The sequence below is a fragment of the Taudactylus pleione genome, unplaced genomic scaffold (assembly GCF_031769625.1).
Source record: "Taudactylus pleione unplaced genomic scaffold, aTauple2 ptg000093l, whole genome shotgun sequence".
Classification (NCBI taxonomy): Eukaryota; Metazoa; Chordata; class Amphibia; order Anura; family Myobatrachidae; genus Taudactylus; species Taudactylus pleione.
The window spans coordinates 15,066,536-15,082,922 of record NW_028284495.1 but is presented as its reverse complement, the minus strand read 5'-3'; the positions used below and the strand labels follow the sequence as shown (position 1 = coordinate 15,082,922).

General features: G+C 44.0%; 1 protein-coding gene across 2 annotated transcripts in view; it reads right to left on the bottom strand.

Annotated features, from left to right (window-relative positions):
- Window positions 1–6,030: 6,030 nt before the first annotated feature.
- TRAPPC8 (trafficking protein particle complex subunit 8) overlaps window positions 6,031–16,387 on the bottom strand; it is a 166,859-nt gene continuing 156,502 nt past the window's right edge. For both annotated transcript variants that reach the window (XM_088469576.1, XM_088469577.1), the window contains 3 exons: window positions 10,892–11,037; window positions 10,080–10,169; window positions 6,031–6,998 (listed from right to left, as the gene is read on the bottom strand). In XM_088469576.1, coding sequence (XP_088325702.1) covers window positions 6,764–6,998; window positions 10,080–10,169; window positions 10,892–11,037 — 471 coding nt within the window. In that variant the 3' untranslated portion in view covers window positions 6,031–6,763. The remainder of the gene's footprint in view (window positions 6,999–10,079; window positions 10,170–10,891; window positions 11,038–16,387) is intronic.

Sequence of the window (16,387 nt, the reverse complement as noted above, 5' to 3'; positions counted from 1 at the left end):
CCTCTTTGGTCTGGCAATATTTCTATCCAAATCCGGACAACAACTGTCTTGCCATATGTACCATATGTAAAGGTGAAATAAGTAGGGGTAGGGACGTCAACCACCTAGGAACATCCTCCCTTATACGGCACCTGCAGCGCGTTCATAAAAAGTTACTGTCAAGTTCAGAAACTTTGGCTCAGACCGTAAGCAGTCCAGGGACACCTAAATCCCGTTGTCCTGTTGTATCCAAGCGCCTGCAAACCACACCGTCAACTCCCTCCTCGTCAATTTCCTCCTTAGTCAGGATCGGAAGTAGTCCTGCAGGCCATATCACTGGCATGACTGACTCTCCTATCCGGGATTCCTCCGGAGGATCCTGCATTGCTACGCCTACTGCTGCCGCTGCTGCTGTTGCTGCTGCTGCTGGGAGTCGTTCATCATCCCAGAGAGGAAGTAGGAACACCACTACTTTTACTAAACAATTGACCCTCCAACAGTCCTTAGCGAGGAGGATGAAGTACGACAGCAGTCATCCTGAAGCAAAACGTATAACTGAGGCCTTGACTGCTATGTTGGTGTTAGACGTGCGTCCGGTATCCGCCATTAGTGCAGTGGGATTTAGACAATTGATGGAGGTAGTGTGTCCCCGGTTCCAAATCCCGTCTAGATTCCACTTCACTAGGCAGGCGATACCGAGACTGTACAGAAACGTCAGAAAAAGTGTCCTCAGTGTCCTGAAAAATGCCGTTGTACACAATGTCCACTTAACCACGGACATGTGGACAAGTGGAACAGGGCAGACTAAGGACTATATGACTGTGACAGCCCACTGGGTAGATGTATCACCTTACGCAGCAACAGCAGCAGCGTCACCAGTAGCAGCATCTCAGAAACGCCAGCTCGTTACAAGGCAGGCTACGCTGTGTATCACCGGTTTCAGTAAGAGGCACACCGCCGACAACCTCTTAGAGAAACTGAGGGAAATCATCGCCCAGTGGCTTACCCCACTTAGACTCTCCTGGGGATTTGTGATATCTGACAACGCCACCAATATTGTGCGGGCATTACATCTGGGCAAATTCCAGCACGTCCCATGTTTTGCTCACACAATAAACTTGGTGGTGCAGAATTTTCTGAAAAGCGACAGGGGCGTGCAGGAGACGCTTTGGGTGGCCCGAAAAATTTCTGGCCACTTTCGCCATTCAGCGACTGCGTGCCGAAGACTGGAGCGCCAGCAAACACTCTTGAACCTGCCCCGCCATCACCTGAAGCAAGAGGTTGTGACGCGGTGGAACTCAACCCTCTATATGCTTCAGAGGATGGAGGAGCAGCAAAAGGCCATACAAGCCTATACATCCACCTATGACATAGGCAAAGGAGGGGGTATGCACCTGACTCAAGCGCAGTGGAGAATGATTTCCGTGTTGTGCAAGGTTCTTCAGCCCTTCGAACTTGCCACACGTGAAGTCAGTTCAGACACTGCCAGCTTGAGTCAGGTCATTCCCCTCATCAGGCTTTTGCAGAAGCAGCTGGAGAAAGTGAAGGAGGAGCTAAGACGGAGCGATTCCGCTCGGCATGTGGGACTTGTGGATGAAGCCCTTCATTCGCTTTGCCAGGATTCCAGGGTGGTCAATCTGTTGAAATCAGACCACTACATTTTGGCCACCGTGCTCGATCCTAGGTTTAAAGCCTATGTGGTGTCTCTCTTTCCGGCCGACACAAGCCTGCAGAGGTGCAAAGACCTGCTGGTGAACACACTGTCAGCTGAAGCGGAACGTGACACGTCAACGGCTCCTTCTTCATTTTCTCCCGCAACTGGGGCTGCCAGGAAAAAACTTAGGTATCCTAAGCAACCCGCTGGCGGTGATGCAGGGCAGGCAGGACCAAGTTTGGACATCTGGTCCGGACTGAAGGACCTGGCAACAATTTCTGACATGTCTACTGTCACTGCATATGATACTGTCACCATTGACAGAATGGTGGAGGATTACATCGGTGACAGCATCCAAGTAGGCATGTCAGACAGTCCATACCTGTACTGGCAGGAAAAAGAGGCAATTTGGAGGCCCCTGTACAAACTGGCTCTATTTTACCTGAGTTGCCCCCCCTCCAGTGTGTACTCCGAAAGAGTGTTTAGTGCAGCCGGGAACCTTGTCAGCGAAAGGCGTAGGAGGTTGCTTCCACAGAATGTGGAGAAGATGATGTTCATCAAAATGAATTATCAGCTCTTCCAGGGAGACCAGCCTCCAGAACGTACAGAGGGACCTGTGGTGGTGGATTCAAGTGGGGACGAGTTAATACTTTGTGAGGATGAGGATGTACACACTGAAGAGGGTGAGGAATCGGTGGATGAGGAGGATGAGGATGACATCTTGCCTCCGTAGAGCCAGTTTGTGCAGGGACACATTAATTGCCAGCTTGTTTTGTGGGGGCCCAAACGAACCAATCATTTCAGCCACAGTTGTGTGGCAGACCCTGGCGCTGAAATGATTGATTTGTTAAAGTGTGCATGTCCTGTTTATACAACATAAGGGTGGGTGGGAGGGCCCAAGGACAATTCCATCTTGCACCTCTTTTTTTCTTTGCATTATGTACAGTTTGGGGCCTAGTTTTTCTAACTGCCATCCTGTCTGCCACTGCAGTGTCACTCCTAGATGGGTCACGTGTTTGTGCCGCCCACTCGTGTCGCTTAGCATAGTCATCCAGCTACCTCGGTGCAACCTTTTGGACATAAAAACACTATTGTGAGGTGTTCAGAATAGACTGGAAATGAGTGGAAATTAAGGTTATTGAGGTTAATAATAGCATAGGAGCAGAAAAACCTACAAATTCTGTGATTTTAGCTGTTTTTATGCTTTTTTTCAAAAAAATACAGATCCAAAACACAAAACCCAGAACCCAAAACACGGAAGGGTGGTTTTGGCAAAACCAATCCAGATCCAAAACACGAAGAAAGATCCAGATCCAAAACACGAAAAGTGGCCGGTGCACACCCCTAATATATATATATATATATATATTTTTTTTTTTTTCAACTTTTATTGATAGGGGACCCCACAGACCTTAATCCGGCCCTGTCCCACCAGTAGATTGTTGTAGAACCGTGAGCAGTGGGATTAAGGTTAACTTTACATTAGAAAGGCAGGCACTCTAATGAGTGTCCATAGGAATTCAGCAGGAATTTCTAAATTGAAAAAAGAGAATGATATGTGCACAGACCAATTCACAGTAGACCATGGAGCTTATACAATAGCATGCGAATTGCAGGCATTCTGTTCTGACAAGTTAGCTTGTATTTCTAAAGCACCAATGATTTAAGAGGCAAAACCAACCTGGTTTTGCAGTTTATATTCTTGCCACTTTAAAAATACGAGATAACTCTCAGGAATAGCGCCCATGCCTGTAACTCACATGCTATTACATAACCCACCATGTGATAATTATCCCTTGTTTGAGAGCTTCCTTCAACTTGCAGCTCTTACTGTTGTTATATAAATCAATATCAAGTACTAAAGAGTACATATCAAATACAGGGTAAGTCAAAATTCTGTTCCCAAATTCAATGATTTTTTACACAGGTTTATTGTAACGCAGGTAAACACACTAAGTACTGATGAAAAGGAAATCTCATCAAGTTTCTTTTCGACAAATGTTCAATGTGCGCTCCAAGTGTAGCATAGCACACATCAAGCTTACAATCAAGTTCCTCCTAAACCCTTTGTAGCATGTGGGAGTAAATTTCGGTGTTGGCTGGTCTGATGCGCAGGTCAACCAGTGTCTTTGCAAGTGGTGGTACGAACACACGATCCTTGATGAAACCCCATGAGAACAAATCAAACAGGGTGTGATCTGGCCAACACAGCAGTTCTTGATCTGCCACATTTGCACGGCCAACCCATCTTTGTAGCAACCGGTCATTGAAGTGGCCCGAATGTCGTTATGGTTATGAAGAGGGACACCATCCTGCTGAAAGATTAAGTCAGCACTGTCTTCTTCCAGCTGCGGGAGGAACCATAGTTTAAGCATGTTAAGGTAGATAGTCTCCTGTCACAGTGGCTTCTGCAAGAAAAAGGGCCCATAACATTTTTTCATTAGAAATGGGACAGAATACACTGACTTTGGGGGAATCATGTTCGTGTTGCAGGAATGCATAGGGATTGTTAGTACCCTAAATTCTCACGTTATGTTTGTACACCTTCCCTAAAATGTGGAATGCTGCTTCATCACTAAAAACCATAGGAAGACGCTCACAGGTCTAAGTCACTGTTCTTTAGAACTTGCTGCATATGCAGAAGTTATGATCTCATTTGCAAACGTTTTCGCAGAACCCGCCATAAAGCTTTCTGCGGGATACGAAGTTCTTGGTCTGCTTGGTAGGTGGATTTCTAGGGGCTCCTTGTGAAACTTGCACGGATGTGCTCCACTGATTCTTTCTCCATTGACAGACAACCAGTTGATTCTTGTTTGTAAATGCAGCCCGTTTTGAAATTGTGAATACAACTTCTGAATTGACTTACCACTAGGTTGCTCTCCCAAATTTTGTCCGAATATACCGTTGAACGCTCATGACAGACTTGTTTGTATGATAATTAAGAACACAGAACGTCTTATACTCTCTGCTAGTAGCCATTTTCCCCTGCTGGCTCCTGAAGAATGCTAGCGGAACCAGCAGTGGGGAATTTGAACTTTGAGAGATTGCCTTTCCAAGCACACATCTCGCAACAAGAAACACTCTCAACATTTTGCATTGCAAATGATAGAAATCTGGATCATCATTTTGACTTACCCTGTATTGAAGAGAACCCTCACTAGGAGCTCAAATTTGAGCATGAACTCCTTGGTTAGAGGTCAATCTTTTGTGGAACACTAGTTGCTAAAAACAAAAAAGGCAAGAACTATGGTACTTGTATGATCCCAGACGCAGAGCTACCTGTGGAGTCAGTATGTGAATCCCCAATAAACAGGTATGACTTCCTAATAGTTTACATTGCCAAACTATTAACAGAGAGAGATCTTCATATAATTCCATTACAGTGAGCAGGTCACCTAATATATGTCTTAATCAAAGAGCTTTTAAAATAAAACTTTCTGGGCATTTTCTTAAGTGAAATACACTTCTGAAAATAATAGCTTTTTTAATAGCTTTTGTTTCCCAATAACACTGTCTCAGTATACTGTACATCAGGGGTTCCCAACCACGGTTCTCAAGGCACACTAACAGTCCAGGTTTTAGGGATAGCCATACTTGAGCACAAGTGACTTAATTAGTACCTCAGTTATTTGGATTTAACCATCTGTGCACAATCATGGATATCACTAAAACCAGGATTGTTAGTGTGCCTTGAGGACAGAGGTTGGGAATCACTGCTGTACATGGCCAACATAGATCATCACGGTACTCGTTAATTAAAAATTCTAAATGAAAGAAAATGTATGTTTAATATTCTATGTTTTGTGGGTTGCCCATAAGTTATTCATGACTGTAGGCATCAGACTTTGTCAGGGATTTGTGATTTATATACAAAATAGGTGACTTTTCACACTAGGATACAAGCAGTCTTATTCTAAATCATTGTAGGAACAGCCTTACCATCCCTGCATGTGTAATATTGCTTTTTATACAAGCTTCTGTGCCTCATTCATTATGCACACTTTATTAATCTCAATACAGTACACTTGGTCTAAGTATGAGCATGCATTGATGTTTGATAACCAGACCTGCTGAAAAAGTATTCACGGTGTTCATAAAGCCTGAGTATGTTTTACATCTCTTATAGTGCCAATTACCCTCTGTAACATAGGTTATTACAAAATTAGGCTGCGTGATGTGACATTGCTGCCTACTGGACTGGCAGTGGCACATAGCTGAGTGGCTCACTAACAGTAGGCCCCCAAATACACACATTTAAAAAAAAAAAAATTCAAATTCATTTAGGTATATTATAATAAAGTTAAGACAAATTTAAAAAAAAAATATTACATTTGTTTACTCACAAGTTGTTAAAACTTTTAATGTACATTATATATAGTTAACATAAGTAACTAACAAGTAGTATATATTATGACCCTCAATTCAGCCTATTATATGCAAGAAAAGTCTTTAAAACAGCAAATATGGTGTATGTTTTATTCTATTTACAATACATTTGTTATAAATATAATACATCATTTATTGAAAAGCATACTTTTAATCATATCGAGATCAACTGAACGGTTAAAGTTACATAGTAAAGTGAATAACTAAACTTGAATGGCAATGTTATGGTTGAGGGAATTAGTGCATTCAGTATAGAAATGAATCAAACTTAAGAAAATACGATGCAAAATATCCATTAGATTTAGCTTTTGTTTACACGCAGTGAATGTAATCAGATTGTAAAACACTCCCAAACAATTCTAGCTATGCCTGGAAAGAAAAGATACCTTGTAAAACCAAAATGACATTAATGCCTCATATGAATGTGCTTAAAGACGATAGTTACATTTAATTCGAAGAACTTCTGAACCACATTTGAAACCAAACAGATTTGATTTAGTATGAGGAAAGGTTTTTCCATGGTAAAATTAATTGTACAGAGCAGGTGGGTAATCTGTCTGTTCCAAGTTGCATAAAGAAATATGAAGTTGACTGTCTGAATGTTTACTACTCAAACCTATGGAATCTCTTGCGCATTAGTTATTGAGGAGGAATGTGTTGAATGCTCACAACATCCCAAAACATGGGACATTTGATAACAAAAACACATTTATGTGATCCATATGCCGTAGGAGAATTAAGCAGTCAAATGCTATTAATGACTATCAGTGCTGGCATGGAGTTCTGCTGATTGGTTTCGAACAGAGTGACTTGGTTGGCCAACTTGGCAAACACTCTTGGAGTCCCAAGGTTGTAGATTCCCGTGTGGACAAAACAAGCTTTGAGATGCAAGCTGAACACTTCGTGGCTTTTCAGTTGAAGTTTGTATTGGGTTTGTCCCAACCAAGTAAAAGAACCATGGACTTCCAACGCTTCAGGGCTGAACAAGAACAAAAAGAAGGAAAGAAAAGAAAAAAGTTTTACAACATAACCCTATATTAAAGACCATGTTTATGTTAGGGGAATTGGAGTTTTCTTTGCTCTTGTTAATATAATTTATTGAATTTACAACAAATTCCCAGGTTTATTATAGATTCTTACACTCTCACAAGTTATGTGTCAATGTTGGACTCAAAATGCACACTTCATAAGCCTGTTACTGTGCTGCTTCTACTGGAAGCACACAATAAGGGAGAAAGGCGGCCTTTGACTGAGAATGTTCCACATTTGCAACCCAGGAAACAGATTCTCTTTGGGTGCCAGACGTTCAGCATTAAAAGCCAAAAAGATTTCAGGAGTGCCACCATCAACACAACATACTGTATATGAACATTTAGAAAAGTCATAAATTAATCCTAAAAATGTTAGTGGTCTACCTTTTCTTCCCCAAGTTCGCTCAGTTTAGGGTGAGAATTAGTAGCCTAGAGACCAAGACATGCAGAACTTAGTACCGCTATTAGACTGTAAGCAGGACTAACTATGGCAGGGTACACACACCAGAGGCCCAGATTTTGATGGGTAGGCAGGAAATGCGTGGGTTCTTTGGTTTGGAGAGGGTTTAGTAGACCAAAATCTCCAGTGAGGAAAGTAGGTGTAGTAGGAGGGGAGCAGCACACCAAGGAGGAGGGGGGCCTGATCCTGTCTGTGCCACGGGTTGCCTAACTCTATTCTAGAGGTTAATAAACAGAAGACTATTCCAAAAAGCATACGGTAAACACAGCAACCTGTAAAGGAGGGAGGAATTACTAAATAAATGGTTCTCAGGAGAATTTAACAAAGACCCTGATTGTTTTGGAGGAAGGCAAACATCTAAATAAAAGTATCATGTAAATTATCCAATAGGAAGTATCAGCTATTGCAATACAAAGATGTCTGGTAAATTACATTTACATGGCATTTCTTTCAGTCACTGCTTTAAACAATGGTGCACATGGCATAACACAAACAATATCTAGACACAGACAGTCTTGTTTTGGCTTCAAAGAAACTTCTCAGTGCAGACCGGAGTTTTTTACTACACGTGAAATGTTATCAATGTCATTACCCTGAATCTATTCCTCGTTAGTGAGATACTGCCCTTGTCAAGTAGAACTCTTCTTCCTGTTCATTGAGAAAATCCTATCTTGTACTATAAAGTGTCATTCTATAGATGATATTCTGCATCAACACCAGCCCGACTCATACTGCAAAAACACCAGCTGGTAAAGCATTGACTGGAATGGGAGTTACATAAATGTACTTACTCACAAGTCTATTCTCCAATATAGAAGAGGCTCTTAACACAGGGGGTCATTCAGACCCGCTCGCGAGCGCAGGACGCTCGCAAGCGGGTCGATGGTGCCCTACTGCACATGACGGAGGGAGCTCCGTCGTGCGCATGCCCGAGACCCGGCTAGCGACGGGATAGCCGTCGCTCCGGGTCTCGCACCAAAGGGGGCGTGCTGTCGATGTTGATTGACAGCACGCCCCCTTTGGTGGGCGTGGCTGCCAGACGGAGGCGTTCCCATGGGAACCCCTACCGTCTGAAGCCGGCCCCACTGACATCACTAATGATGTCAGTGGGAGTGATTTTGGCTCTGATAGAGCCAAAATCACTCCAGGGCTTGCGGCAGCGAGACCCTACCGCAGGGTCTCCGTCGCAAGCCCGATGGTCGCGATGGTCTTGACCATCGCGACCATCATCATGGACGCTCGCTATAGCTGTGGGTGGTCACCCACAGTTATGCGAGCGTCCAAGTGGCCGCTCCATTTTCATGTAGGAGGGCCCTGATTCAGAGCGAGCGCTCTGGTCAGAGCGTCTGGCTCTGAACCAGGCCCACTGTCCCCTCAAGCGTATCTTAACATCTTCATAATTTATCTTTTCATTGTTTTATTACAAGATCCTTGTATTTTCTATACAATTAAGAAAATTAGTGAACCTTTGTCTAAAATGCCTTTATTTTATGCCAATAACAGTTATTGTGAGTTTGCAGTACATAGAATTAATTAAATAACTTTTGTTCCATTCAAAAGCAATGACATTATGCGGGAGATGTATGAAGAAGTGATAGGAGTCAAATGTGCTATAACCAGCACTATTTGACACTTAAGCTGGTTACACACTGTAGCGAAGACGGGTCAACTTGTCGTTGCGCAACGACAAATCGCCTACATCACTCAGTGTGTACGGGCGATTGCACCCTCCCCCGGTTGGTAGTGATGGTCGCTAGGTTTAATGTGCTGCACATCAAACCTAGCGTTATTTTGCTAGCCGCCTGTGGTATGTTAATGAAGGACGGAACAGTGATCGTTCCATCGTTCATTAACTCATCCAAGTGTGTATGGGTAATCCCTGTTCAAGGGCATTTGTTCCGATGTGGGAACGAGTGCCCGTCCCTCCACTGCGTCCCAATCTTAACATCGACATGTATGAAAGCAGCTAACGTAGGGAAAAAAAAAATCACTTTTCTCTATGGTACCTGGAAACATCTAACGATTTTGCCGATGGAAAATCATTCAGATATTACTAAAAAACGACAGGCGGACATTTGTGACTTATGGTTTTTTTCACATAATCAGCAGGATTACCTGCCGGTATGAGTACTAACCAGTGGCGGCGTCCATGGCCGCCCGTCTGCACACAAGAACTGGCCATGTTGACAGATCTAGGCTGATGATCTGCAGGTCTTGCAGTGATAGCCGTAGGAAGGAGTTCTCGTCCTCACTGCAGCGCTGAGATCTCAATGTTATTGCTTCCTTTTATTTCTCCTTGATAAGAGGAAGAGCTATAACGGCACAATAAGTATATCTCCTGTATGTTCTTTACAAGGACCAAATTAGTGAATAGGTTTTGTTTTGTTTTCTTTTCTTGTACAGTCTATGAACGTGCTCACACATAACGCCACCAGTAGTGTGTTTATGTAAAGCTTTGCATTTGATTATATAGTTTGATCAAATTAAAATGAACTACTTAAACCTTAAGACTTGAGGCATCTCTATGAATATAATTAACCAACACAACAATATATTATTATATACTTACCTTGTCATCTTATGTCTTAGATCAATAATGACATCAACTTCGACCTCGGAACTATTGGATAGCACAAGCGTGACTGGAACTAAACAAAGACTGTAAAAACAGACAAAGCAGAAAGTGTTCATACAGTTAAGTGTACATTAATGGCTTTGTGTTTGAGTTTATGTACTTCTAAGGATCATGGTATTAATTTATACATTTAGTAACTTTACTAGCTGTATTTAGATGTGGTTTTATCAACATCACATGAAGTAGGTGCCACACAGAGTCTCACCTTCTAATTCACATTTCTATTGCATTTGTTAATTGCAGACAGGTACCATAAATACAAATATTCCCAACATTTTACGTATGTTCTTTCTAATATACAACCAGTCCTACACACACACCATTTATTCCTAACAGGGATGTAGTTATTATCCCAGTGCTCAGAATGCTGGCACCGGAATTACCAACAGGTGTAGAATCCTAACCCGGTCGGGATGCCGGCATCAGAATTCTGACAGCCGGGATCCCAAGCACTGGCATCTCGTACCCAACCCTTCCCAACATATAAGCAAACACATTTACATAGATACACTGTAGTATTAGCTCAGTGCTACATTACAAATCTCTGACGCAGAGCTACAAACTATAAAGCTACAGAACTGGGTGCTGATAAAACGCATTACTATAAGACCGATGAAAAGAACAAAAAGGGCAATGTAAAGAGTACTTTATAAACTTTTGTTCCCTTAACTGATGTTTAAATAACTGAAATTATTATCACTGCAGCCCTTGCACACAAACAATGATGAGAGCTGAATATCATGTACCTTTTCTGATGGAAGGGATGATTATAAGATTCTGGATAATGAAGGCTAGCCTTTATGAGATTGGAGAGTTGCTCTGGCGATGGCCTCATAGTCACAGCTGTATTTTCTGACCGATTAAATCTTAGCAGAGCCATTTCCGGCTGCTCCTATAGTGACGGAAATAAAAAGGAAAGTTTAGTTGTTTCTCCAGTGAAAATCAACTGGGTATTTTAAATGTTGGATATCATATCATGGTCATTGGTTTTTAATCACCAGCCAAGGAAATAGGAACCACTTCAAAATCATGCAAGTGGCTCCATCAGTTATATTATCAGGAAATTTGTAGTACTAAGAACAGCAGCAAACAGTTTGAAAAGTTCTACAAAATTATAATACAGTAAAATGAATAGAAAATGATTGGATGGAACAGCTGGTCATTTGTCACTGTCCATCTATGCAAATAGCTACTACAAACAAGATAATTCCCCTCCCCCCCCCCCCAAGATGTTTGAATTCAAACAAAGCAGAAGAATCTGCAGTATATGTGAAAATTGGAGTTATGGTAGCCTTGCATAGATAACTCCTTTTCTTTGAGGTCTACAGGGATACCATGGGGATATTATGGTTGGAAGAGCAGGCACCACACAGTTAAAGCTTCTGTCCCCAGAATGCGCCGGGTCCTTCCCCATATTTTACCCGCCCCTAGCCATAGGACTTCAGTTTAGTTAACAAGTCTCAAGGCAGAAGAAAGAAAAGAGGAGAAGGAAGAACAATAGTACACCAGAAAACACTCTTACATAAGATGAGGGAATCTGTGTCCGAAAGACTATAACCCAATGAAGCCAGGTGAGTCAGGGTGGGTGCCCTGTGGATCCTATGGACCTCGAAGAAAAGAAGTTGTCTAGGTAAGTCTACCATAACTCTAATTTTCTTCTTTGGGGTCCATAGGGATCCACAGAGATACCATGGGCATGTCCTAAAGCAGTTCCCCTTGGGTGGGGACGCTCCTGAGCAGAAAGGAGAACTCGTCGCCCAGAGGCAAGAGTATCAAAGGCATAAAACCTTAGAAAGGTGTGGACAGAAGACCATGTGGCTGCCTTGCACAATTGCTCAGCAGAGGCACCATGGCTAAATGCCCATGATGGCCCTACAGACCGAGTAGAAATGTGCTGTCACCATGCTTGGAACAGGGAGATCAGCCTGTGTGTACACCTGAGAGATAGCCATGTTTAGTCATCTCGCCAGAGTCTGCTTATTAGCTGGCCATCCTCGTTTGTGAAAACCATATAATACAAAAAGAGCATCAGATTTTCTAACAGAGATCCACATAGATACGGAGAGCACGAACTACATCCAGCCTGAAAAGCTGGAACAACAATTTCTTCATGCACATGAAAATGGAAAGGAAGGTAACCCTCCTTTGTACGAACAACAGCTTTATTCTAACATCTGGTAATGTAGCAATCTTCTTCTGGAACCAGACTGACGTTGCATAAGCCTGCACTCTCAAAGTGGCCATGCGTAGACCTTTGTCTAATCCTGCCTGAAGAAAAGCCAGTACCCTGGAAATCCTGAATATCTTAGGATCATAATTCCTACAGGAATGCCGCTGACCAAAAGAATACCAAACTCTGTAATAGATGAGGGCAGAGGCAGGTTTCCATGCCCTAATCATCGTTTGAATTACAGAACTGGAAAAACCTTTCGCTCTTAGGATGGAAGATTCAAGAGCCATGCCGTCAAAGCCAGACGTGGCAAGTCTGGATGTCGGTAGGGACCCTGCGTTAGCAGATCCTGCCATAGAGGAATAGGATACGGACTGTCTACGGACAGATTCTGTATGTCGGTGAACCAATGAAGTCTGGGCCAAGCCGAAGCCACCAGAATTACTGTTCCGCCTTCCTGCTTGAATTTCCTGAGAACTCTTGGGAGAAGAGAAATTGGAGGAAAGAGATACTCCAGCTTGAATTCCCATCTTACTGCCAGTGTGTCCACGAAGGCTGCTGATGGGTCTCTGGACCTGGACCCGTGGCTGAGGACCTGGTGGTTGTGGCGTGATGCCATGAGAGCTATCTCTGGTAGACCCTATTTGTTTACCAGGAGCTGAAACACCTTCAGATGGAGAGACCACTCTGTGGCGTGTATGTCCTGGCGATTTAGGAAGTCTGCTTCCCAATTGAATACTCCCAGTATGAATATTGCCGAGGTGGCCGGATGATTACTTTCTGCCCAAATCAGAACCCTTGTTACTTATTTTATGGCTGCATAACTTCTTGAGCCTCCCTGATGATTGAGGTAGGCCACTGTAGTCACATTGTCGGACTGGATCTGGACCGGCCTGCCCTGAAGCAGGTCCTGTGCCATGACCAGAGCGCTGTATATTGCTCGCAGTTCAAGAATGTTTATTGGCAGATGACTTTCTTGATTTATCCATCTTCCCTGAAAGGTGTGATGACCTGTCACTGCCCCCCATACCCAAAGGCTGGTGTCCTTGGTGAGAAGCACCCAATTTGGAATCCAGAACAGGCGCCCTTTGTTTAGATGATACTTCTCAGTCACCACAGGAGGTAGTGACGAACCGCTGGAGTGAGAAGGATCCTCTGAGACCTTATAAGATGCTGCTGCCCGTTCCACCTGGAGAGAATCAATCTTTGTAGGAGGCTTGGAATGAAACTGAGCATACCCCACCATTTCGAAGGTGGATACCATTGATCCAAGGACCTGCATTGCTAACAGAATGGATACCCTTTGCTTGCATAGCAGCTTGCGTATTTGCAATGATAGATCCGCAATCTTGTCCTCTGGCAGAAACACCCTTTGTGCCCGAGAATCCTGAAACGCTCCCAGATGTACTATCTGCTGTGTTGGAGAAAGTGCCGATTGCTTCCAATTGATTATCCAGCCGTGCCTTTGTAGGCAGGCTATGGTCATATGAAGATGTTTTTGTAACACAACCGGAGTCTGCGCCAATATCAGAAAGTGGTCCAGATAGGGCAGAATTCTGATCCCCTGACGCCTGAGATAAGCCGTCATAACTGCCATTATTTTGGTAAATACCTGGGGAGCTGTAGATAGGCCAAAGGTTAGAGCCTTAAATTGGTAATGTTGCTGAAGGACAGCAAACCATAAGAATTGGGATGGTATAATAGAAACATGCAGATATGCATCCTGAATGTCCAGGAAAACCATGTAATCCCCCTGCTCCATTGCCAAAATAACTGACCGGAAAGTTTCCATACGAAACTTGGGTACATGGATAAACCTGTTGAGGGTTTTTAGATTTAGTATAGGGCGATGAGCCCATTCGGTTTCTGAACCAGAAACAGATTGGAATAATAACCCCTTCCTTGTTGAGAAATAGGAACTGGGACTATTACCCCTGCCTGTAGCAGGGAGTGAATGGCTCCCTGAAAAGCTAAGGCCTTGTCCACATCTGATGGGATATCTGTGCAAAAAACATCTGGGGAGGATGCTTCATGAAAGTGAGGGCATACCCCTTAGAGACAACTTCTCGGACACAGGCATCTGTTGTTGTTTGATGCCAACAAACCACAAACTGAAGAAGTCGGCCTCCCACCCTGGGATCCCCCCGGAGGACCGCTCCATCAGGCCGAGGGCTTGTTGTATGGCTTAGAAGCTGGACATCTTGCAGGACCAGACCTCTTAATCAGTCGCTTAGACTTGCGAAAACTAGTTGGCCTAGAGGAAGACTGTTCCTTTGCTCGTTCCTGAGGACGGAAGGACTGAAAGGAAACCTGCCTAGATTTAGTATTTGACTTAGATGCCAGACCTGCAGATTTTGAAGCCGCCATAGTAGTGATTATATTATCCAACTCTGCTCCAAAAAGTACCTTTCCATAGAAAGGTAAGACTTCCAGCACCCTCTTTGATCCTGTATCAGCTTTCCAAGATCTTAAGCAAAGGGCCCTGCAAGCCACTCTTGATGCTGCTGATGCCCTAGAAGCAAAAATTCCAGCATCTACTGCAGCCCCTGCCAGATAGGAAGCTGCTTCCCGTATGTTCATAATCTGTTCTCTGGTAGCATTGGTAGCAAATTTTCCAATGCCCCTATCCATTCTTCAACAGCTTTGGCTAATCAGGCTCCAGTCATGATAAAAATATTGCTTTAAGACCGGCTTCAATCTTTATCTGTGGAATCCATCAGCGAAGACGCTGATGGAATAGGCAATGCAGCATTTCTGAATAAATGTGTTAAATGAGCATCCACAGTAGGAGGTACCTCCTACTTAGTACATAAAGAAGGTGGGAACTGATACAATGTTATTCTTTTATTCACAAAAAATAGTTTTTTTTTATCAGGGTTCTTCGATAAGCTCTGTAAGCTGTTCAGATACAGGGAACTCCAGTTTGACCACCTTCCGGTGGTGATTAAACATTGGAGACTTCTTACATCATCCTGAATATCTAGGACTGATCTAACCGCCCTCACCAAAGAAGGAACATCCACCGTGGATGGATGACCCTCCTCCCCAGAACTAGATCCTGGAGAGGAACTCTGTTCATCATCTGATTCCCCTGATGATGCGTCTGAATCCATATGTTGGGCAGACTGATTGATAGATAACTTGCGCTTAAGTCACTACTGGGCTGTTATCAACATTAGATGGTGCCATACTCTGACTAGAATGGCCATAAACATCTTTCCATGAAGGATGCATAGGAGGTGCAAACATAGCATACTGTGGACACCTCATCCAAGGAGGCATCGTGGGAGCAGCCATACGATCCACAAGCTTCATCATAACCCAAGATGGCTCTTGCCCAGAGAAAAGTAAACTGGACTGGTGAGATGGAATCGGTATGATATCCCGGCTGCCGCATGGCCGGGAGTTCGATTCCCAGCAGCGGCAGCCAGACAAACCAGCAGAGCCCGGCAGCGGAAGCCCGACAGCGCTGGAAATCCTGATCGTCCTAAGGTAAGAATCTACTAACCTATCCCCCCTAACCCTCCTTAGGGGTGCCTAACCCTAACCTCCCCCCCTGTGCCTAACCCTAACCCCCCCTTCCCTGCTGCCTAAACCTAAGTCTCCCGGGGGGGTGCCTAACCCTAAGTCCCCCCCGGGGTGCCTAACCCTAACCCTCCTGGGGGGGTGCCTAACCATAAGTCACCCTCGGGTACCCTAAACCTAACCCTCCCCCCCACGGCTGTCGGCTCGCGGCGCCCGGTATCCCGCGCCTGTCTCCCGGCGTCGGGTAAAATGACAGGCATCTAGATATAGACGCCCGGCATTTCACCCTCGTCGGGATATGACAGCCGGGAAGCCGGCTGCCGGTATTAAGGCAGCCGGCTTCCCGATTGTATAACGGTGAGATGGCTCTTTATAACAAACACCACACAAATCATCCTTTACCTCCTGAGAGGACACATAAGACGTACATGATTTACATGGAACCAGCACAGGCTGCTCCCCCTCCTGTTTCCCTTTATCTTTTGACATGTTCAAAGTAATCGCAATAATTGCAATGTTATGTGACAGCCTTCACAAAAACTTAATG